Source organism: Protomyctophum parallelum (genome assembly GCF_964188405.1).
Source record: "Protomyctophum parallelum genome assembly, chromosome: 4".
Lineage (NCBI taxonomy): Eukaryota > Metazoa > Chordata > Actinopteri > Myctophiformes > Myctophidae > Protomyctophum > Protomyctophum parallelum.
The window spans coordinates 14,137,614-14,163,517 of record NC_139700.1 but is presented as its reverse complement, the minus strand read 5'-3'; the positions used below and the strand labels follow the sequence as shown (position 1 = coordinate 14,163,517).

General features: G+C 42.6%; 1 protein-coding gene across 1 annotated transcript in view; it reads left to right on the top strand.

Annotated features, from left to right (window-relative positions):
• Window positions 1-25,904, top strand: part of megf11 (multiple EGF-like-domains 11) — a 133,815-nt gene that overhangs the window by 59,160 nt on the left and 48,751 nt on the right. The window contains exons 7-11 of the mRNA XM_083762986.1: window positions 7,675-7,921; window positions 8,352-8,472; window positions 12,860-12,996; window positions 14,733-14,945; window positions 15,472-15,646. Coding sequence (XP_083619112.1) covers window positions 7,675-7,921; window positions 8,352-8,472; window positions 12,860-12,996; window positions 14,733-14,945; window positions 15,472-15,646 — 893 coding nt within the window. The remainder of the gene's footprint in view (window positions 1-7,674; window positions 7,922-8,351; window positions 8,473-12,859; window positions 12,997-14,732; window positions 14,946-15,471; window positions 15,647-25,904) is intronic.

The window sequence follows — 25,904 nt, the reverse complement described above, 5'->3', positions numbered from 1 at the left end:
TCTCATTCAAACTGTGGACCTGTATTATGATTCAGGGAACCCGGTCTCATTCAAACTGTGGACCTGTATTATGATTCAGGGAACCCGGTCTCATTCAAACTGTGGGTCTCATTCAAACTGTGGACCTGTATTATGATTCAGGGAACCAAAGCAGGGAACCAAAGCACAGGCAAACTGTTGAATGAATGACAAAATCGTCCTCCACAGAACAAAATGACTCTTCAGGCCCATGGATCAATATTACTGGTCCTTGCCTTGACTCTGAAATAATCCTCTGAAAGGAAGGAACTTGATTTTTTTCTCTCTTGTATGTTCTATTTGTCCTTCACTTAAGTCAGACAAATGCAATTCAATAACTAGAGCTTCTTTTTCATGAACATCATTCTGGTGTTGTGCTGAAGATATAGACTTCCTAAATATCCACAGTGCTATAGTGGAAAATTACATTACTTACTATTTGCTTTTGCCTGTTCTGTTTCACCTTTAGCCCCCATAGGAGAACTCTTTCACACATGATGGAACCTCATGCTCTCCCCAGCTGGCTGCAGGGTTCAGCTCTCCGCTGCTTCTTTAATGTAACAATTAGGCAGTCAGCAGGGTAGGCACGCACGCACGCACGCACGCACGCACGCACGCACGCACGCACGCACGCACGCACGCACGCACGCACGCACGCACGCACGCACACACACACACACACACACACACACACACACACACACACACACACACGGTGCAGGCTTTGGCCTGACAGCGCATCGTGTGTTGGAGTCCCGCTCATGACGACCTTTGCTGCATGGGTCTCCCCTTCTGTCCTTCCCTCTTTCCTGTCTATCTTCACTAGTAACTATCAATAAAGGCAAAAAGCAAAAAAACTAAATCTTAAGAAAAAAAAAAAAAAACTGTATGCAGTATGCACGCACGCCCGCCCGCCCGCACGCACATTTATCAGTAGCCTATACATTTTTTGGCAGCAACCATACTTGCCTTAGGCATCTGTTTTAGGTGGGAAGAAAGGGCCAAATATTGCTAAACAGCAATTTGGCTGAATATAAATTATATAATGAGGCATGTTCTTGATGTGAGACTACTGTAGATTGTTGCAAAGCACAGGAGCAGTCTAGCATACAGTAGCACATCTATACTGTATACTATACAGTATAGATGTGCTACTGTATAGCGTTGCACAGGTCAGCTCAAGTAAACAGAGGTCAATACAATACAAGTTGTTTTCTTTCACTTTGCGTTGTACTCTGTACCTCAGTCCATGTGTAGCATGTGCTTTGCTAATGGTCAGACAAGCTACCTGCTGAGAAGTATGAACTCTTTCTAAGATTTATGGCCCCATGATGAACATTTGCATAATGTTAGATCATTAAAAAGCAATTACCCTGTGTGTGTGTGTGTGTGTGTGTGTGTGTGTGTGTGTGTGTGTGTGTGTGTGTGTGTGTGTGTGTGTGTGTGTGTGTGTGTGTACATGCACATGCAGGTAGGTGTGAGTGTTACATTTTCCTGACTCTCTGAGCTAATAGATTTCCCTTTATTTTATTAAGTCCTGTTTGTGGTAATTCTGAGACAGGGTCCATATGCTGTAACATGTACGACAAGTAAAGTCATTAGTTTTTAGGAAACTGCTACTGTATGCACTGTTTACTTAATTACTGTAATACTCCACAGCAAGAGAATATCAGAAGGTTCAAAACAACAAGCAGTGCCTTTCCCTGTGTTAGCTATATATCACATACGCTGCAATATTGGTTCATTGCCCAGAGGCTGAATTTCTCATTGACTTCAGTGTTATAACTTTATTATATAAGGACAACTTAAGGTAATTGAAATGATTAAGTTGACAGACAGGAAATGCAATTTACAAAAGCATAATTTATTAGTCTTTATTTGAATTTGCTCTTTGACTTTTCAAATGACAATTATTTTGAACTACTCTGCTTGTGGCAAACAAGCACAAAGCCTACAGTGCGGTTCATATAAGCATTGTGGTCCAAAAATAAACAAGCTGTCTCTGCGATATTGTCAGGGAGGTGTCTCTGAATCTTATATGAGGCGATCTAAAATCCCCTTATGGGGATTACAATGCAAATAAAAAGTACATGAACCCGTGGTTTTGCGCCCTCTACCGATATTGACGTCAGACTTCGGTGGTCTATATTATAGTCTGGTATAGACAATCTACTATTCTCCTACAGTATTAACATTTAGAATATAAAACAAATGCAGGATGTTGCAAATTATGTGGCTAGCATGGTGCAGTCAGTCAGTAGTCGAGCCACCAGGCCACGCAGAAGTCTTTGACTTTGTCCTGATGGGTAAAGCCTGTGGCCATCATGTATAAACACGCTTCAATCCACCGGTTGACCACGCCCTGCCACATCGACCGCTGCTGCCCCGTGACACGTTCTACTTCATCCTAATTAGAATTAATAATTGAAAATAGGAAATCGATGGATGCAAATTAAGTGCGGTACCCGTTGTTTTATTGGGTTGACATTGTCTATCGTGTGCAGCTGTCGTTGACCATGACTGACCCTACTCTTGTGTGCAACATCTGTGACGCAGCGTGATCGGTTTGCAGAGTTATTTATGTGGGGGAACGCTTTGTAAATATGCTTGCACCTCTTGCTCTGGCTGCTTTGCTCTGTGCTGTTTTGTGGTGAGCCAGCAGAGGGGTTTGTTTTTACAGGACAGGGCGAAGGGTGAATTATTAATTGGTGGGCGCACTGGACTGTGTAACAATTTGCTGATCCACACGCTTTCATGAGCCGCGTCAAGTTCTGTTGAACAAGATGCTGGTTTACTGCATTGAGGCAGAGCTCTCTCTCTCTCTCGCCCCGCATGCATGCATTGCTGCTCAGTTCAAACGGCTTTATTAGAAAGAGCCCCTGTCCTGCTTAGCACCTTCACTCTTCCATGCTTGTCGAGGATTCAGTGTGTGTGAGGTGTCCTGCCCCGCTGTCGGCCTCCGTACAACCTCCAGGCCTTTAACTCTGTTAGAGCCGTGCTGCAGTGGAGCCCGCTGGCAGCTGCAGGGCTCCGATCGATCCGGGTTCACGTCCTGTACAGGAGCTTGGACAAATGAGCAAGATCTTCTTCAGGATAAACACCCTGCAGACTTTAGTAACGTATAGCCTAAATAATTTGGTTATTCACTCATTAGGTGCTTGGTCCTAAATAGATAAAGAGTCACATCTTGTTCAATGTTATCCAGTTGCGGTTCGGTAGTAGAGGGGTGTGCGTCGTGCATAATAATGGAAGAGACAGTTGGCCGCGTCTCCATCGAGGAACTAGCAGTGAACTCTCTTCCGTTCCTCTGTGTCCTGTGTCTTGGACTTGGGCCCGCACTGCTTGTGTACGTACCCCAGGGAAAAGTGAACGTACTACACAGGGCACGGCTAAGATGAATTAGGCTGGGACAAACGACACGCCCCGGAGCAGAAGCTGCAGCACACGCAGAGTGCTCTGTTATTCCAATTCAGCAGAATTCCCCCACCCCATGACTATTGGCAGTTTCTTCTGTAGATTTAGAAATACATTTGTCACGCTCCGTGGGAATGTATCTAAAATGTTGTGCTTGTCATCTGCGGGTGTTGTGAGCACTCATAAATTACAGTGTAATAATTGTCAGCAGGATAAGGGGGGAACAGTGTGCTCGTCTTGTCGGGTATTAGCAGGATAAGGTGGGAACAGTATGCTCGTCTTGTAGGGTATTGTAATAAGTGTCAGCAGTATAAGGTGGGAACAGTGTGCTCGTCTTGTAGGGTATTAGCAGTATAAGGTGGGAACAGTGTGCTCGTCTTGTAGGGTATTGGCAGCTTTTACAGCAGTAGGTTCGACAAAGCCCCGAGACATTTATCACTCAATGCAAATTTAGTGCCATGTGCAACAATCACCACTTTCCCACTAGGCCCTCATACCAGTCCTTTCTGCTTTTCACACTATTAGTCTATGACACAGAGTCGGGGAGTTGTGATGAATAGCTTAATGTAGAGTCAGCCTTCCACTGAATAACTCATATAACAAATAGCTCCTATAGACAGAGGATATATCACATACTCTCAGGCTAAAAGACTCTCTCCTGCCATTTTGAAACGCTTCCTGTCTTCACACACTTTCATAATTGACATTTCAAATAGACCTATGCCTGGACAAAAGGAGTTGGTGGCAGAGAACTTGAATCAAAGATTGGAATCTCAGAGGCAGTGTAATACAGAGTGGCCTTGACAATGAGTTATACGGTTTTACTGTTGCACCAACAAACTCTGCCAAGTGTAAGAAAAAACCTGTGCACAACCCTGCAGCTATTAGGCCGGCATTTATGCCTGTCCAGCCATGATTATAATCGGAGTATGAGTTTGCCGCATGTCCAGTAATCGAAGTAGAAAAGCGTTAGGCATCCTGGCATCGTAAGATGCTAGGATGCAATTTCAGATGAACGTCTTCCAAAGACAGAGTCCTGCCTTTATCTAAGAGATTGACCTGAGTCGCACTTGTTTCGGCCTTGCCTTGAGTTAGGCTTACAGGACCAACATTACTCTGCTGAAGAGGCCAAGTTCAGGAGAACTTCTTGAATAGAGTCCACCACTGAAAGTCGTTTGGCTTTAATCCTGTTGCAGTCACTCCAGTGTTCATGCAGACTTCTGAGCACACTTCAAAGCTCAGCATCACTGTGATGACTCTCTGGCAGTCAATTTTCAGCACTTCACCTGCTCAAGTTAGCTGTGTGCCGATACAGCACAACATGATCTGCTTTGTTCCAGCTGAGGGATTGTACAGGGCTCATTGGGATTGTCATTGTCCCAGTATGTGATGCTATCCACATTCCCACAGCTAGGCATTATGAGCTCTGAGAACTGGGTGCACCGTGCTGTGCATGTCTTCTGTTAAACTCACCCACCAGAGCCAGACCAGTTAATAGGGGTTGGGTTTCAGGTTCTCTAGTCCTAGGCTTGTGTTGGATTCAGCACCCACGCACTAAAGCCCACAAGGAGTTCCTCATTCCCCAGGCACAATTTAGCCTCTCCCTCTCTCTGTAACTCTCTGTCTATCTCTCTCTCTCTTTATGTCTCTCTGTCTGTCTCTCTTTCTCTCTGTCTGTCTCCCCCTATATGGCAGATGCTGTCTTGATATAAGTGTAAACCAAAGTGGTATAAAAGTTTCTACGCTCACCCTCCTCCCCCTCTCTGTCACACATGCACGCACGCACGCACGCACGCACGCACGCACGCACGCACGCACGCACGCACACGTGCACGGGCGCGCGCACACACACACACACACACACACACACACACACACACACACACACACACACACACACACACACACACACACACACACACACATATACACACACATATACACGCTCTGCCTGCAGCCGATTGTGAACTCTGACTCCTTAATCACAGTTAAATGCTGTCAGAGCTGTGGAGTGAGAGGCTACTGTGTAGAGTTTGAGAACCTTCTGTGTGGGAGAGAGACGGCAAGATAATGAGCTTTACTCCGAATGTGCTGAGGCACCTAACAGCGAGCCAAAGAAGGTTTAAGACTTTAAATAGACACATTTGTCGAGCTGCTGAGAACCAAAAACGTCTGCAAATCAAGCCCTGCCTAGATTTTAACCATCCTGGTTGTTTTTCCACCCAGTGCAAAAAAAATGAATTTGGAGTTTGAGTTGTGTGCCTGAAAACCTTTCACTGCCCGGGCACAGTGCAGTGCAGTGTAGGAAAGGTTTTTGCGAGTTGAACGCAGACATTGTGTCTGTGTAGGAGCACCGGGCGTTGTCTGTTAAAAGATTGTATTGTGCTGAAGGAGTATTGATGTGCAGACTCTGTGCTGATGAGAGACTGATAGACTGCTAAACCAAGCTGCAACCAAACTGCTCATCCATTACCCTGCACCGACCCACACACTCCAGATTTAATGTAGCCAGGTTCGTTTACGTGGCAGTAGCTCAACCTTTAGGGAACTCATCCATGCCAGTCTCAAGGCCCGGAGCAGATTAGATCAAATCAATAGCCACCCCCCGCGAGGCCCTGTAACGGGGTCTCTGGTCCAAGCTGAGAGGCAACGTTGCTCAGGCTCAACGTTCCAGGACCCCCTTCTGGGAAGAGCTGTCTGAATCAAGCAAGGGCTGATCATCCTCTTGCTGTGTACATGGCAAAAAAACAGCATTCACATGACGACCATGAAGCAGCTTTCATTAAGCTCCCATTCCGGTTGATCACTGCTCTGGCAAGGGGAGAAGCATGCAAGGAGGGGGCCTAGTGTCTTTACATTTATAACCCTGTCTGCTATGATGGGAGAATCAATAATGGAATATTCACTGTCCCGGTAGCTGTGCCAGCCAGGATGTCAAGCTGGGCTTTTATATGAGGCAATACTGTTGCTGCTGATCCAGGGACACGAGGGCTGTATCAATCACTTGAATCACCACCAGATCTCCCAAACCACAATTACCCTGCTCAGAATGAAGAGAGCACATCCAGAGACTGACCGTTACTATATGACTAAGCAATATATCCAACCTTCAGCTTACTTGGTTATGGCTTATTGAGTTTTGCTAAACAGACGGAAATGCTTGGTCAGAACGAGCATAATATATACACTGTCTTTACACGAGTCCCCCAGGCGACTGCACAGTATTGACGTAGCATCTCAATGAGCTATATACCTTAACACGCATAAGGCAATTATGTTATATTACTTTGCCAATTTTCTTGAGTGCCAATTTCAGGATTCAATTTGGCAGTCTGATCCTGCTGTTTAATATCTCCATTGAGATATATTTGACTGAGGTTTCTGTACTTACACAGTTATCTCAGGACATCAACATGGTTCCATCAAAGATTATTCAGTTGCGTACGATAATGTCCTCCAGTCAGTACCTGGTGAATGTACTGTAGATTTAGAAAAGTACAGAAAATCAGTATTCACTGATAAGGAGTTTGGCAGCATTATCGTTATTAGTGGCTTTCGGATGCATTTGCAACACAAGTACCAAATTAAAATCTGAGGTCAGCTCATTAGTTCTACTTCTTTTGTAAGCTTTTTGGCATTTGTTTACCTATGGTTTTACTCTGCGTTTAATGTCCCTCTGCCTCGAGTCAGTTGGAAGTTTGGTGATTTGGGTTCCATGATGTTTTAAGTAAACTGTGGATTTGATTTGCACTTTTACATTACAACATTACATTCACTCAATCTACAGTCTTCCGAAACTAGTAAGCAGTACCAGTAGCAAAACTCAAGATAGGACTACACTTTATTAATCCACAAGGAGGAAATTCAAATTAAAGGTTTTTAGCACTGGTGCTCATCTTTGAAGCAATATGAATATGATATGATATGAGCTGTTTTATTGTGCCCTTTTTTCCAATATAGTCAGGTAAAATAATACCTGAATGTCACATGTGGTGACTAACCTATGGATACAATGAGAAATAGTAAGACAAAGTGAAATACAGGACAGGAGAACCTTAGACATTGATTGGCACTAAAGTTTAGTGTCAATCAAAGGAGAAAAAATGGCACTATTACATTCATCAATCGCTGTGTTTCTGTGTTCTTCTGCTCAGGCCTTTTTCCATTTGATTTGGTTCTCTGCTGTACCATTTCATCCCATTCTGTTCCTAGTACTGATGGCACCTCTTTCTGTGTCCGCAGGCTGCGAGAGTGACTTCTGGGGACCTCATTGCAGTAACCGTTGCCAGTGCCAAAATGGGGCTAAGTGTAACCCCATCACAGGTGCCTGTGTTTGCACCGATGGCTACCAGGGCTGGCGCTGTGAAGAACCCTGTGAGCATGGGTACTATGGCAAGGCATGCCAGCTACCCTGCCAGTGCCTCAATGGCGCCACCTGTCACCATGAGACAGGCGAGTGCATCTGTGCACCAGGGTACACAGGAGCTTTGTGAGTATCAGCAACAGGGTATCCCTATAGGTTTACTGAATCGGGCTGGATGATATATATATATATATATATATATATACAGGTGTACATATAAGTATATGTACATAAGTGTATATATAAGGATGGGTCGCGGCGGTGTTATGTATTTGGACCTGGACAAGCAAATAGTTAAAGGAGTCGAATTTTATATACCTTATTTCAGAAAGATATAAAAATATATCTTCACTCTGATCGGCGAACCAATATTCTCCAGCGCTTGCTCCAAGCGTGCCCACCCTGGCGCCCGCCCCTCTAGTCCAGAAAGCATGCTGGCTAGTGCCAGGCTAGTCTATCGTGGATGCACTAAATGTGTCAAATTATAGTCAGTGTATTGTGGACATACACACACTGTATTATGTGATTATGTCTGAGTGGTCTCTTCTCTTGGCAGCTGTGGAGAGCGGTGTCCCTCAGGTAGCCATGGGCCCCAATGTGAGGAGCGATGCCCATGCCAGAACGGAGGGACATGCCACCACATTACCGGAGAGTGTTCCTGCCCTGCCGGATGGACGGTAAGCCATACTGTACTCCGGCAGCGGTTCCCAAACGTTTTTTGTTTCCCCCTATTTCCCCCTGACCTAGCTGATGCACCCCCCAATGTTCTATATACTGTGTGTATATATATATATATATATATATATATATAGTGCAGCATTATTAGTCCTGTGCATCCTTTCAGTTTCATTTCAGGGAGTGACACACACACACACACACACACACACACACACACACACACACACACACACACACACACACACACACACACACACACACACACACACAATTAACGACTGAAGCATTTCCAGCTGGTGTTGTTCATTACTTTGCTTGCACTGCAGTGTGCAACATAGCCTTCTGACACGTGTGGATTACTGGATTTTAGTTTGGTTAACTAAAGATACAACAGCAAAGCATGGACAAAGTAAGTGGTCTTGTCTTGAGTTAAAACTAAATAATCTGCCGCTGTGCATGTGTGAGGGGAGGGGGAGTTTACAATTTACAATTTTACAATTTAGGCATTTAGCTTTTAATCCAGAGCGATTTACAGTATAAGGAGGAAAACACAAGGTAATACATCAAATACATAGATATAGTAATCTCAGATCATAGGTAAACCAAAAACCTAGCATCAGCTATGCCTAGCCCTCCAAGCAGAACCCAAATGCTACTGAAGTTTCTGACATTTGTTCGACCCAGTGCATTGGGTCCTGTTCCACGTCGTCCATGCCACCTGATTAAAACATTTACTGGCTCATGTTTACATGTTTACCGCCTCCCCGCGCTCTTTGACGATATTCTTCAGTATGAGGCTTTCTGAATATGTAAAGTATAAGTATCCATACATGCCGCTGCGAATATCTCCTGTGGCGCGGAAGCCGTTAAGTATTTTTAATATATGTTTGCCCGATTTGGAAGCTTGGATTCTTCTTTTCCTTCCTTGTTTATTGACACCTCATTGTACCGCCTATCTGGCTAGCTAGTGGCGCTATAGCTATGACACAGCAGATCAGAGGCAGGGACGTAGCCTCACAAGCCAACCGCACACCGGGAGGCGGTACAATAAACGGTAAACAAACAAGAAGAAATAAAGCGACCAAATCGGTCAAACAAAGATTAAAAATACTTAACGGCTTCCGCGCCACAGGAGATATTCGCAGCTGGATGTATAGCTACTTAAAGTTACCGAATTCAGAATAACTCAAGGAAAATAATGGCGTCACATGCCGCGGGTCCTATTTTAGAGAGAATCTCCACTTCCGCATATAGGAATTTCCATACGAAAATACAGTAGTGAGCAGGGACCCAACGTAAAACTCAACAAAATATCAAAAAAGTTTTACGTAGGGTCCCGAAAGGGGCTAAGCTATGCCCAGCTTTGTGTGTTTGTGTGTACCAAATTTGAGATGATTTGATTGGCTGATCAAGGAATGTGATGTATGATGATGTGTAACCAAGGCTCTCTCCCTAAGAGCCTGGTCACGTGGTATTTAATTGGAGGTAGGAGGAAGCTATGCTGGTCTGCCTATGTAGGTAGATTATCTCTGGTTGTCTAACCTTGAGCCCTGGGATTGAGAACTTCTTATGCTTGATGCTACAATAAGCTCTAGATGATATCTATGTGTCTGGAGTCCCTCTCTAATTCTCAATCCCCAGGGTAGACCTTATGCTTGGTGTGTGACATCACTGCCGTGGCGTCACGTAGCTATCCGTTGTCGTGGCAACATGATGTATGATGATAAGAGCGTCCCTCTCTTGGAGAGGGACGCTCTTATCTTATCTCTTATCTTAGTGTGATTACTTGCGCAAGCAGAGCGTGCAAGTAAGGTGGTTTATCCAGCGCTTTGATGCATATGCCGTGGTACATATACTGATTTAAGTAAGGTGGTTTATCCAGCGCTTTGATGCATATGCCGTGGTACATATACTGATTTAAGTAAGGTGGTTTATCCAGCGCTTTGATGCATATGCCGTGGTACATATACTGATTTGATGCATATGCCGTGGTACATATACTGATTTAAGTAAGGTGGTTTATCCAGCGCTTTGATGCATATGCCGTGGTACATATACTGATTTCGAGCTGAAACGTGCTATTGAAGAGTTTTGTAGAAGTTGCCCAGAATGCCACCTCACCGCCCCGTGCCCGGCCCAGCGCAACCCATTGATTCCGCTCCCTATAATTGAAGTGCCATTTTCACGTATAGAGGTGGACATTGATTTTTCCCATAAAGATTTCCACAAATAATTATATTTTATTAATTAAAGCCTAGAATCAAGCCATCTAGGATCCTGGTCATTCATGACCACAAAACATTTTATTATGTGAAAAGGAAAGTAGTTTAAAAAGTAGTATATTGTGGTCACTTGGGTTGTTTTATGCGTATGCCGTGGTATATACAGTATACTGATTTTGAGTTTTGCTATGCTGTATATCGAAACATCTACTGTATAGGCATATAATCTGTACATTGAACACACAGAATGGTCTACAAAATGACCTGATGATCTGTCTACATGCTATCTAAGTTACATTTTAGCCTTAATTTGCATAAGTCTGCCAGGTCATCGAGGCTAGGGCAAGTGCTATGGGTTAACGTGGAGTCTGAAGAGGTGAGTCTTCAGACTATGTAAACAGCAGAAGATTGGGAGTGAGTCTGCAGTTCTTCAAGATTGGAGCGAGGATGCAACAAGTGGATCCTTGTTTTGTCTAAACCCTAGACTGTGAAAAGAAATCACCCATTGGTTTTACAGACCTGTTTTGAAGCCACTATTTCAACTAATCCACAAATCCAACATCTTGGCTGAAAGGCAACTGGAAACAACTTCTATTGTGTGGAAGGGCACTAGGGTGGTCTTCACTTATTAGGACCAGTAGAAGCTAGAAGATACATGGTCAGAACGTGGAGTAATGCTTTATTACATATTTTTACTGTGAGTTATCCCCCCACTTGTCTCCTAATCTAACAAACTTCTGAGGTACTTCTGTGGCCTTCTGTGTGCACAAGAAATGTAGCGCTGATCAACACACACACAGACAGACACACACAGACATACACAAACACACAAACACACAGGCCGACCATCATGATACTAAATGCTAGTAAAATGATATTACAGAGCAATGCAATGCCCAATACTACATCACATTATCTGAGCAAGACAACTGTGAAGACAACAAAACAAGACCAAAGCCAGTGACTGGTGATCCAGCTTTGTGACACCTCATATAAGTAAGTAACGTTGCTTCAAAATGCTTCGCTGAGCAAGAATGTCTTATTTGGTAAATCGATTCCTCCGTCCTCGCATATCAACATCGCATCGTGATGCAAGTTAGGGATACAAGGATGGAAAAAATAGTATTGATAGAAGCCAGAGACTAGATGAAGAAAGGAGTGATTTACCTGTCTTTAATCCCAGTGTCCCATTTATTTGTTGTCAAGACGACAACAACACTTACACAGAATACAACAACAGAGAAAGAAGGAAACAAAGAGAAAGAAAAAAAATGGAATCAAGAAAATGATACAAGTGTTACTTGTATCTGGCCACTACACAGCCTTTAAATCTAGTGGTGTCCTACGACGAGCTTAGGGGCCCATCGCTGTAAATATCCACTCTCGCGACCTAGTCCTTTGGAAGGTGGTGCATTCTGGTGGTGCTGAGCATACCATAGTGAGTCCCCTTACGCCACTGTCGGACAGCAGAAAAAAATGGAAGACAAGCATCAACCCGGAAACAGTCTGTTTGAGATGATGGCAAGAGCTTGAGGTGTCTCAAAGCCAAAGGCTTTAGGCTCGAAAAAAGCTTATACCCGGCAGTTGCTAGAGAAAAAAACTAAACTAAACTAAACAGACGACAATACAGAAAAGCAGAACATAATATTGCACATCAGGATGATGTTACTACCACTGCTATAGTATAGAAAAAATACAGAGAAAATGTTGTTTTGTTAATATATATTTTAGTATGTAACTTGCACCTTTGTTATGCTGATGTGACTACTGTTGCTTTAGTATAAAAATACTTGCTGTTACTAAACTTTTATAGGTGTTTCTGCTATAGGGTACCGTTTTCTGCTATACTTTTTTCCTCTTGCAATTATTATGTTATGCAGAGATGTAGATACTTGGCTATTTAATATGTTCTTTTTTATTATCTTATCTTAGTTTCTATTACAGTCATGTGTACAACATGTTGATGAGGCATGGTACTTTTTTGGATCTCACATGTGCATTTCACTTGTTGTACCTGTATGAGTAGTTAGTGACAAATAAACCTTGATACTTGATACTTGATTCTTGATTCTTGACGTACACACAACAATAACACACTGAATGAAGTGGCCCTGCTACAGTTGTGTCAATGTATCTTATAAATGAGGCCGGTTGTTCTCCACAGGGCTCCGTTTGTGCCCAGCCGTGTCCATTTGGCAAGTATGGCCTTCATTGCAGCAAGGACTGTTCCTGTCGTAATGGGGGCCTTTGTGACCACATCACGGGTCAGTGCCAGTGTGCGGCTGGCTTCAGCGGACGGAGGTAGGCAGTTTACACCTGATACCAGACAGATTTTGAAGTTAATTTGTGGGGAGGAAAAAATATTTTTTACTCTGCTTTTGTGCTCTCACTTTGAAAATGGGTCAGACAATGGCATGATTTATCGATTTTAGTGTTTGTGACTGCTGTATGTTGAACTTTTCATACATTCATATGTCAACTTATTATCTTTATTGATTTGTAAAGAAGGCCAAACAATACTCCTATAGAAAAGCTAAATGCAGGAATAATCTTTTAGATAAAGTAGCATTTGTAAATGTCCATTAGTCCATTTGAATGTGCACTGGATGGTCTTAATAGGGGTGTTTATGTATAATTAATCTCCTATTTCATGCTGGCCAGCAGGTTTACATGTCTTTAGCCACAATTCATCCTCTACTCCCAGCCTGTCCATTGATCTCACCACAAGCTACATGCTGTTTGGATCTCACTCATTAATTATAAGTAATGAGCTTTTATTAGGGGCCCATTGAAATCCACAGATCTTTTCTTTCGTTTTCTGTGCCTGCTGGAGCAGCCCAGAGCAGCCAGGTTTATTAGTTCAGCTAAAGCAATTGTCTCCTGAATGAAAACACTTCCTGAACATGACTTTCCTTTTCTTTATTATTTTTCAAAATTACCCTCATTCATTTTGTCGGTGGCAGGTGAATTAACCTGCAAGGAATAATCTGAGATTGTATTAGCCCCCCACCCACCCCTGCCTGGTATAATAATATCAGCGTCCCATGATAAGCCTAAAGCCAATGTAATTTAAACATGAAACATCACTAGCCCATTTGATAATTTAATTGAGCTATTTGTCTGCTTCCTAATAGCTGCACTGGACACTTGAGATTGATGCTCCGCCAGGATTGTATATTTAAGTTCTAGTAAAAGTCACTCCCCAGGTCTTCTTAAACACTGCTCATGGAGAGTCTTCCTAGTTCCCAGTGCAGTTATTGTAATTACTGAAGTTGATGACAGGTGCAGTTCCCTGGTCGACCCCTGTGGAGGCACATCATGTCCCCGACTGCTGTCAGCGGGAGGCTATACCTTCAGGGCTTCCCACACAAACCTTATAGAACATACTCACCTTTAACCACATCAGCCTGTGAGTTTGATCTTAAAATGAGCTTATATAACCAATGGCTCAAAATAGAACAGGATTCTCATCTTTCATATAACCAGAGAAGAAAGAAGATTAGTATACTGTGCTACCTCATGTAGTATCACCTCACCTGAATACTAAGTAGTGGTAGTACAGTAGCAGCAGCAGTGGTAAAATCCTGAATGTAAATATAACTAGAGTTACATTTACACACAGATTTGCTGTGTAATAGCAGCTGTAACAAGTACAGTAGGTGCACTAAGAACTTTGCAATTACATTTTGCTACACAATAGCTCTACTTCCATTGCTTCACAGACACTACTGCTGCTGGCAAAGCTTGCCTCCACCACCCCACCCTGTCTGCTGATTCAAGCTAAATATCATGTCAATGTATTGCTCTAAAGTCAACTAGAATTCAACGTTGCATAGCTCTAATCTGATTCAATGTTCATTGGCTTAGTTTAATCTCATTAACTGTCTTGATATGTGCCTGTTTAACTGTATTCCATTTGTTGCAATAAATGGTTAATCTACTTTGACCTGAGTGTTTCTGTCTGAAAGTTACCGGTACATTGTCTCTCATTGGACAATTATAATACAACTTATCTATCCTCTGCACCTATTTCCTAGGTGCCAGGATGAGTGCCCTGTGGGCACCTATGGCCCACAGTGTAACCAGAGGTGTGACTGTCAGAACGGCGCAAAGTGTTACCACATCAATGGAGCCTGTCTGTGTGACACAGGCTTCAAAGGGCCCAACTGCCAGGAGAGGTTCTGCCCCCCGGGTCTCTATGGACTCATCTGTGACAAATACTGCCCATGCAACGCCACCAACACAATAAGGTAAGTGAGACATCACATCAGCATTTGGTCACACACACATAAAGACAAGACAGACCAACTGACACATCTGCCCCAATTACACAATATTCCACCAGAATGCCCTGAAGCGACCTCCCCTCAGAACCTCATGAATAAAGACCTCTCCAGCTCAAGTGTTCCTCTTTCCAGTTCTTTACTTCCAAGTCAGTACACGTTTAGAAGTCTGGACACCTCTTAGCCGTGTCACACAGTTACCTTTTAATCGCGACCTTTGCTTCATTCATTATTTCTCGACAGCATTCATAGTTAATGGAATGTTAATGCTCTGATTCTGCCTGAACTTGGGCACTGAAGCTGTATAAGTAATCACAGGATGAAGGAGAAAAGGGGCACCTCATCCATCTGAACTGAGCACACGTACACGCAGAGATGGATGGGCTGCTGTCTGTGGAGAGCTCACAGTTTGACTGTTTCCCTGGAGATGGTGAAGTCTTGACGCTCATAATGTCAAAACTCTCTTCTGTGCATCTCTTTCTCTGGTTCCCAGCTGCCACCCTCTGTCTGGCGAATGCACCTGTTCTGCAGGATGGACAGGACTCTACTGCAATGAGACCTGCCCGTCTGGCTACTACGGAGAGGGATGCATGTTGGCGTGTAACTGCGCCAACGGAGCTGACTGCTACGGTGCCACAGGTGCCTGTGTGTGCGCCCCCGGATTTATGGTGAGTGTTCACGTGACCACAAGGCGGCATAGCCATTCACAAGCAGTCTTCAGGTCTCAAGCACACACTGGGTAGCATTGTGGAAATTGTTTTATGTCTTGCTGAGACTACTAGTCATTATTGGTATCCCAATAAGTGCATGAGGTTGTTTTATGCTTTGATTTTTTAAGAGAGAAAGGAGAAATCATTCTGATTTCATTTTGTTATAATTTCCGAAAATGTAATTATGCTTTTGTCCTGAAAAATTTGACCTATTTGATCTGATCTGATGTATGATAATATAGTTATTATTAATATTATTATGTTTAGTTTTAGTTTTAGTTTTAGTTTTAGTTTTAGTTTTAGTTTTAGTTTAGTTTAGTTTATTTGATCATCTTCACAGTTACAAAACAGCTTATTTGTTAACACACGGTTACATAACAAAAAGGAACTGGAGGTGATCAAAGGAATAGGCTGAAGCTGAAAGCTTATAAGCTTATAGGCCTATCCTACAAACATAAAAATAAAAAAGTACAATAAACAATCCAAACAATTTAATACCACCATCAAGAAGATGCACAACCAATTGGCGAGAACCAACACGATACTCCACCCACCCCGGTGGCACCATAGAGATCCACCAGGATCCCTATAAATTAATTACCATAATCATCATCATCATCCTCATAGGTCAAATAGTCCCACCGACTTCCACTTTGTGCATCATTTCTCTGCGATATGCTCGTCAAGTTTGAGTTGTTTTGTAATTTTGAGTCGTTGTTTAGAACCGCCGAGATATATCGTCGCATATATGCTGTATGGGACGATATATCTCGGTGGTTGTAGACAAGCGGAAGTCCATGCCCTTGACATTGCTGATTATGTGCGCATGTATAATGAGAGTTGTAGGTCATTTTTTTGTCTGAAAATTGTACCTCCAGGGTCTTACTATATTAAAGCCATTTGTTAGCAGACTCAATGTCATTAGGTATAATGGGAATCTCTGACACATCTTTCTGAGTTACATTTAAGGGCGATGTTCTTCAAGAAATTATCAAGCATTGATTTAAAGAAAACTCAAAGGCATTCTTCTCGTTCTGGCAGTGGATTTCAAAGAGAATAGGAACTAATTTCTGGCTTCGGAAGTGTTATGTGTTACGTCAGTAAGTGGGCAGCCGTAGCCCACTCAGGTATGATGAATGACATCTGATGCATATATCTGATGTACAATCTTATGTACCTTTCCTGGAAGAGTTTACAGTACACCTGTTTACTTGTTCAATAAAACATTCTATATTACCAGTTACATGGTTTAACCACAAAGTCAATAGGGCCTATTGGCTTTGTGGTTGTTAAACCATGTAACTGGACATTTTCTGGTTCTATCGTTCCAGACCCCATTCATTTTTCCCATAGAGATTTGCACATTTATTTTAATATTGATAAATTATAAATATTTTTGGAAATCTCTATGGGAAAAATGATTAGGGTCTGGAACGATGGAACCAGAAAATGGCTGCCACTGCTATGCCCTATTAGATGGCCATCCCATGACATGTTAAGCGTCATGGTAATAAATGCTGCAGGATGGTAATTACATGGTAGTTAATTGTATAGCGTTAGGATTCGGTAACTCAAATCATTATTACAAGTGAATATCATTAACCCATTAAAACCTGAGGTAGATTCTATAAATGCCTTCGGGTTTCAGTAGTTCTCAAATGTGTTCGTGCCAAGGACCCCAAATTGATACAGTATATATTTGGCTGCACACCCTCATCTGAATATGTTTTGTGCAGGTACCCCCAGATGAATTCTCAATCAAAATTATTCAAAATCTTTCAACAACTTTACATTTTATAATGCTTAGCATTACAAAATTAAGGAATTTAGAAATGGGATATTTCCAAATGGTATCTGAACAAAAATGGATATAAAAAAAAATACATAAAAAATTACATAATTTCATTACTGAATACCAATATTAGATTTTCTTTTCCATTTTAGTTGGATTGATCAAATTAAAATAAAAGGTAGTTATGAAGTGCCTCCGCTGTCGCGTCGGTGGTTAATCAGCCTGTCAGTGATTTATATATAAACAATTGACCACTCAGCCATACATTATCCCTTACTTCTCTTGCTGATGGGCCTATTGATTTGGAGTGTTATACCTCATTTGTATGTCTACTGACCAGTGATTCCCAACCTGTGTGCCGCGGCACTTTAGTGTGCCGTTTGAAATGGCCAGGTGTGCCGTTTGATTTGAACAAAAGTAGCCTCGGAAACCCAGACGTTTTTATTTCCAGGAAGAAAAGTAACTCTGACCCTCCCCCAACAGCAATACATACTGGGCTGCGGTCCATTGTTGCATCATTATTGTTGTTGCCCATCCCCACCAGTCTCGGCCATAGAAAAAGCTAATAGTAGGGCTTTGCTTACATGCTTACACACTCCTGGCACGTGCTGTATAAAAAAAACACTGCTTGCCTCTGTGCGTTCCAGCCTGCTTTTCGCTGGCAGTGTCTTTGAAGCTGACCTACAAGCCCACACTGTGTTGCAAAAGCAGCTGTGGAGGGCTTACAAATCGCCGGGGGCGGAGCTACATACAGCTGAAGGCACTAAGGCAGACGGCAGTAGTAACGGCAGACGAGAGAAGCAAAGTAGCCAGGTCCTTCATGTTTCATAATAACGCTCGCTGTTGTCATACCGTAAATTCATAATTATATAAGTTTCTCAAACATAACTTACAGTACAAGTCTTTCTTGCCTGACTGCTGTGAACAAACGTGTGATTCTGATTCAGCATGTCCAGATCGCGAACGACACCCGCACACACAACAAACACAGACAGACACTAGCAGTGACGTCAGTGTGCACTGCATGCACTCAAACTTTGTTATGAAAGCTTTTGTATTCGCATTGGTAGTTCAGGAAATAAAATATATAAATATAAAAAATATATTTGTTAAATATAAAACTTGCCATCTTGTGTATTATGAGAGCAAATATGTTGTTCTGGTTTCAAATACATTGTAGCAGCTGTGCGTGTGTGTGTGTGGAATAAGTATATACTATACAGAGGTGGACAGAGTACTCAACCCCAGTACTTGAGTAAGAGTACAAATACGACCTGTTTTACTCCACTACAGTAAAAGTAGCTCAGTCTAAATGTTACTTGAGTAAGAGTAAAAAAGTATGTGCTTTTAAATGTACTTTCAAGAGTACCACTTAACGTACATGGCATATGCCCCCCACACACACACACGTACACACACAGGTATAGCTCACATCATATGTAGGCTACTTAAGAAAAGTATTTGTATTTGATGTTAAGATGTATTTAAGTATTAAAGACCTTTTCATGGTACAAAGAAACAACACAGCCAGACATGTTCTCTACTTCTCTTTAATTTCAGAATAATGCAGCTCTCAAGTACAGGTAGTTCAGCTGTTTTGGTAGCTATTTCAACCCACCCCCGTATATCTATCTGGGATTTTTTTGGCTATGAAAAGTGTGCCCTGGCAGAAAAAAGTTTGGGAAACACTTGTCTACTCGACAGTCGACACGCTTGCACTTGTATTAGGACCTCCAAAAAAACATCGCAGATTCTAGGGGTTGGAAACTACCTTGGTACATACATCTGTTGTGAAAACAAATTCCCATTGTTCCGACATTCCATTGCTCTGAAAATACTCTTTGAAGTTGTGCCCCGTCCAATGGACAGGGCCTGTTTCAGCCGATTCAGCACCATGGACAGTGTCCATGGTGCTGAATCGGCTGAAACGGGTACACCGTACGCCGTTTTGTTTTCCATAGTTTAAATTACAAGACAGTGAAACACCCACCCATCTTTTGTGGCCAAAGTTCAACATTTTATGTAAGAATGTGTAGTGTAGCCTAATTAATACCGTAGGATTTTCACATATTCATTAATTTATTTCGTTTTACATATCATCGCTGTCGGGGAACTCCATTTTTGAGGGTTTATTTATTTATTTACGCTTATTGAACACCCTTTGTGTTATTCAACAAAATATTGAACCAATGAAAAGTATCAAAAACCGCTTCGGAAAGAACCTCTCAACTCCATTGCATCCTCAAACTGTCTGTAAAACCACCTAACTCCACCCCCTGCTGCAGTCAGAATCATGGAGCGGAAGATTTAGCGAGGCAGTTGTGAATGTGATGCGCGGGCTGGCCCGTTGCCCGCAGGTCCCGCTGGTTGAACCGCGGGTGGGCGGACGGGTGAAGGTTTTCTGCAGCGCAATTATCGCATGGCGGGCGCGCCGGGTCAACCCCCCCCCCCCACACACACACACACACACACACGCACACACACACACACACACACACACACACACACACACACACACACACAAAGGAGGAAGAAAAGCATTCCGGTACCTTCTTTCCCTCTCCTATTCTGTCTCTCTCTCCCTCTTTCCTGCTCTCCCTGTCTTTCTCCTCCTGAAATCATCTAGCTTGAATGAGCTTCAATGTGTTGCTTTTTTTATCAAGTATGCACAGCTGCCAATTATATCCTCATTATACTGATATCCTGACCCCGGCAGCTGCACGTCAACTTTATTTGAATGTCTCATGTAATGTTGTATAGGGCAGGACACTCACTGTAGTCATTGTTCAATGTTCTCTCATGTATGTAGGTCTACGCAATTATAAAAGACAGGGAAAATATGAATTGTCTATCCTAAAACCAAACCTGTATGGGGCTGTATTTATCGTCTACTCAGGCAACCCAGACAGTTGCTCAATCCAGTATTTTGATATTTGATATTCATTTTATCAGACACACCGTGAACTCATTGTTTTTTGCTCCCTACTCTCACACTTCTGAAGCCGTCTTGCGACTTTGAGCTCCTAGAAGGCTCTTATTCATGTTCAGTGCTTGGATCGGTGGGCTTTGATGCCTATTGCCTTTGAACCATTTAGCGCAGACCATCACTCACCATGTCCCCGATTTCTATGAACACATCATAGAACACGTCATCATATTTCTTTATGGACAATGTATTAATGTATGTTGTTAACATTAACAATGTGATGCGATGTATCGCACAAATACTATTAATCTCTATGCTTTTATGCTAACGTGATTTCCCTTATTTTCCCCTCAGTTCAAACAATAGTTCAAAGTAAGTAGCCTTGGTATAGCCAACAGTATGTGCAGTTCAGGAGCTTATCTCCTGTTTACGTTTACGTGAAGAATCGTGATTAGGTATATCTCCTGGGGCCTGTTTCACGAAACTTGGATTAACTAATCCAGGATTTAGGCCAAAGCCAGGCTTTTTAAATCCTGATCTTTACAGCCTGGTTTATTCCGTTCCACTAAAGCCAAGCGAGGCTCAGAATTGGTGGATTTGGCGAGCCGGGATCAGCAAGCCTGGCTTAATAAACAGTCTGGCTTTTTGTCTCTAGACCCCTTATGTTGATCACAGATTTACTGATCCTTCTTCTTCATGGGGTATTAAGGCAGTTTGCATCCTTAATAGTTGCATTACAGCCCCCTTCTGTATATCTCATTATCTTTACTAATCTATTCAAGACTTACTGATACAAGGACTTAAGCTTCTAAAATAAATATTGCTGCTGTAATTAAAGAGAGAACATACTCTCAATAGTGGATAGACTGAATGATTAACTACCCCAAAAATATAGTTTACATTTTACCACTACTATTAACTTAAAACAGAATTCTTAATATTGTAAGCATAATGATATTGTCGCATTGTGATATTTGGCCATAACTCCCTCCTCTGAGGGAGCTACCTTTGGGGAAGGGGGTTGTTGCCCAGACAGGGCCGGGTCATGGGTTCATGTAGCATGCCAAAGTTTGTGCTATTGCCATTGAGAATGCATTGGGCGTTTAAGTTAAATAACTCAGAAACTACAAAACATTTCAAAGTAAAAAGTTCCAGCATGTGTCTCCACAGTAAGCTGAATTTTACAAAGTGTGAATGGAGTTTCTAGGTGAAAGTGATTTTTTGAAGTGCCACTATCTGCCTATAAATGTCTCAAATTTGAAAGCACTATATTTCTAAAACTATGAAACATTTCAAAGATTCCTTTTCAGGCACACATATCCACCGTAGGATGAACCTAAATAGGTTTGAATGGGGTTTCTAGGTGTAAGTATGTAGGTCTAGTAGTGGGTGAAACGTTACAATGGTAATATGTTGTAAAACAATGAGTAATGGTAATATTTAGTGGTTTTCACTTTTACAAAAATAATAAAAAATAATATAATAATTCTTCTTAACCATGCACTTGCACGACAGCAAACCTATTCATGGGGAACATTCACCAAAAGCAGCTGATCTACAAGCTCACAAGCTGTCATGATGTTGTGCAGCCTATATATTTTGGTTATTTGATTTTATATAGTGCTTAAATTAGTCCTTTAATGCAGACTGCTTAATGAACAGTAAAGACATCAGGATTAGGTTAAACCTGGCTGTTAGCCTGGTCCGGAGCAGGCTAAATCCAAAGCATTAGTTTCCATGGTAACTTATGTAGCATCACTTTCATGAAACCGAATCAAGCCTCAACATATCCAGGTTAACTGGTTAAGTTAATCTGGCAAGATCAACCAGCTTTCATGAAACCGGTTAAGCACTGATCCAGGATATATTAAGCCAGGATATGTGTTAAAGCCCGGCTTAATCTCTAATCCAAGTTTCGTGAAATAGGCCCCTGGACAGCACATTGGTATGTCACCGGGACTCACCCTCCAGTAATCCTGTAATACATGATCATTTTATGCATACATTTGACACCCAGGACCCTCTGTTTTGTTTCCCATTTGTACTCGTCGCTGATGCCCGAACATTACGAGTATAGGAGCTTGCTCTGTCCCTTAATGGTATTTTGGTCCAGCGTCACCAGCTATCTATTATGCCGACACCGGTATTTGCGCCTAGAGGTGTGGTCATGGGCGTGGTCACCGTGGTGGCACGCTTTCCACTAAATTGCTATTTTGGTCACACACATTTGGGAAGGTCGCATAGTGGAGTTTAAAATCACCCGTAAAGCCGTAATGCCAAATTTTTAAATTAGTTTGGTATAGTGGCAGTGCGCGCCTGCAATGGAGATGTCCGTCGCCCGCAGAGTCAGGCTGTGCTGGTGCAGCACAAGTGAGACTTCAAGGCAGCAACACATGGCTCTTCCATGGGCTATAGAACTATATGAAGCTATGAAGCAATATAGAACTGGGCATAACGGGCAACGGGTAAGGGATCTCTTAAAGGCAATGGCATGTGCCACGGTGATTGGTTTAATTCTAACGCCCAAACCACATCTTTGCATAATGTAACGGGTAACAGAGGTGTTTTAGGGATTTAGACATGAGGTATAACCAAAATACCAACTTCAGTGGGAGAACACCCCTTCCCCACTTCTAAATCCCCAAATAGTGGAGACCGCAGTGTCTCACTCGCCTGTTACACTCTAAATAATAAATAATCTGTCCAACCTTTGCTCTTGACTGATCAGAAAGTGAGCGCTATTAGCTGGGCTTATAGCAGCCTAAAATTGATTGCTATGTGGTGGAAACCACCCCACTCCCTCTCTTTTCGAGTGTGGCTGTTAATGTACTTAGATATTGTGTACTTAAGTTGGAGTTATCGACAGCCCATGTACCTGGAGCAAAGGAATCAACATTAGAGAGTGTGGAATTGGGTCTCTGTGAACCTGGGGTGGGAGGGAGTATTGTGGTCTTGTGCTGTGCACCCAGCTTGATCAGACTAATGCATGATTAATTAACCTTTGATAGAGGGAACATGTATAGTTATAAATTCTTCTATTTTCGTTTCAATAAGGGAGATAGAATCTTTTAACAGTGAATTATAAAAATCCTCACTTAGTAACAAATTAGCACAATTAGCACCTAACATCATTGCTTAATTGTCACAGTAATCTTTGTCATTGCAGTCATTGCAACATTTATCAAGATTGACATGGCTAAATGTAATTCATGATTACTGGAAATATGTTGAGGTTTGTATCTCTAATTAAGCAAATTAATCTTGTATGCTGCATTGAAATGTATTATTTAACTTGTCATGGTCTATATTGTTTTTGAATTGTTTTAAAATGTTAGTAAAATAAAAGCAAAGTAACTTGGGAAAAAATCGAAATAAATCGCAGAATCCATTCAGCACCCAGGGTATCAATATCGTATCGAATAGGGAGGTAAGTGAAACGTTCCACCCCTACACGTCATTGTAGATCTGAAGTATTTTTGCAAATCTTTGAATATAAATATGTTACAGTACAAGTGAGGAACCAGTACAAGTGAGAAAACGGGGCTAGGAGCATATGAAATAATAAAGTATTCAGAGGTCTTCATTTCTCCCCATAATGGATCTGCTCTATTACCACATGGTCTTCACTTTACAGGAGAGTCCTTGTTAAATTATTCCCTCTCTAGTGGAGCCACTTACATCAATAATAAATCGGTGTGTTGTGGAATTTATTTTACAAATCAGCCTGATATGTACATCAACACTGACTTGTGGCTTTTGAACGATGAGTAGGCCTATTATGAGCTATATTACTTTACATTTTTTATTAAAATGTTTATCCCACGATTTTGCAAAAAAAAAATTCACCCGGTGATACAATTTTTTCATGTAATCCTGTGCGCTACACTTCCTCTGCCAACCTGGGGGGCAGTGGGCTGACCTCATGCTTCCTTCTATGCATGAGGAGTCCAAGCTTCTTCTTTTCACCAGACGGGGGAGTTTCCCCGGCCGGACGTAGTGCGTGGAAGGAACACGTTATTCCGACCAGTTCCTTTCCCCTCCATCAGGCGCCCCGACTGACCAGGGGGAGGTAGTTTAGAGACCAGGATTACTGCATGTTTTGTAACTTAGCGTCCCCGCAGTGGGAATCGAACCTAGGACCTTCTAGCTGTGAGGCGACAGCACTACCAACTGTGCCACCGTCCCTAGGAGCTATATTTCTAATAGAAGCGTGAAAAATATAATCTTTGACCAAGATACGTTTCTACTTTAGCTTGAATTTACTACCACACTGTCACTTTCTACAAGGGCCAAATAAGTTGGCTATCTTCAATCGCTTTTCTCAATTATATGTTCGTCATCAATCTGAAGTTACAGGTAGGAACGAGAAAGGTACTTTTCTGCCAACACAACATTTCGGGTTGAAATTGCCTGTGTCTTACAACAGGCCATTGTGTTGAGCCGAGCTACCTAGCGGGGCCACAGACTGTGCCTTAATTTGCTCCACCTGTTCTCTATGGTGGATGCTGGAGAGAGCTGCCAGATTCATTAAACAGACCTAGAGGGCAGGAGCTGGATAGGAAAGCAGGCTGTCAGTTGGGAACAGACACACCTCATATGGAGGATTGGTGTCCGTGTGTCCGTGTGTGTGTGTGTGTGTGTGTGTGTGTGTGTGTGTGTGTGTGTGTGTGCGCAAGCGTGCGCACGGACTGTGCATGCGTGTGTGCCAAGGGGTCTGAACCACATTGATGATGGCAGAACCAAGAAATTGATTCTTGTAACACCAAGCTGCTCTACAAAGAACCCATGCACTGTTTGTCAGGGCAAACAAACCTGTGATAATGGCTAGCATCAGTTAACGTGTAACAGGCTTCATTTGTTGTGTGTGTCACATGCATGGCAGGTGGTCATTATCCTACACTCCCACAGTACAGCACAGGCTTTTACATTTGGCATCTTTCCATACAGAGCATCAGCTTGCCTCTCGCCCATGAATTCAACTCTTCTCGACACACTTTAGCATTGTATTTCCATTATTTTTTTAAGATATTTTTTGGGGCTTTTTTGCCTTTATTGATAGATTTACAGTAGTTTGACAGGAAATGGGGAGAGAGATGGGGGGGAAGACACGCAGCAATGGTCGTCGGGCTCGGGACTCACAACACGCTGTTAGGCTGTCAGGCTGGATTACCACTTTACCAGCCTAGGTGCCTGGACTGCTCGGCCGACCTTCTTGGCTGCACAGGACGGGTATGAAAAAACAACCCCAGTGTCATTTTTTCATACGACTGTTCAACCTAGGTGTTCAACGTACGACCTAGGTGCTAAAAGGAAAGTCTGAAAGGTTGAACCGTGGCGTGACAAGCCAGGACCATGCAGTGGAAAGACGCCTTTTGGCGGTGGGGACCTGAGCAATGGCTGTCGGCAAAGTCGCGTCCCCCAGGAGGACAGTTGAGACCCCCCACCCCCGCGTTTTTGTTCAGCAGTCTCATCGGGGGAGAAGCTACCCAAGTGTTAGC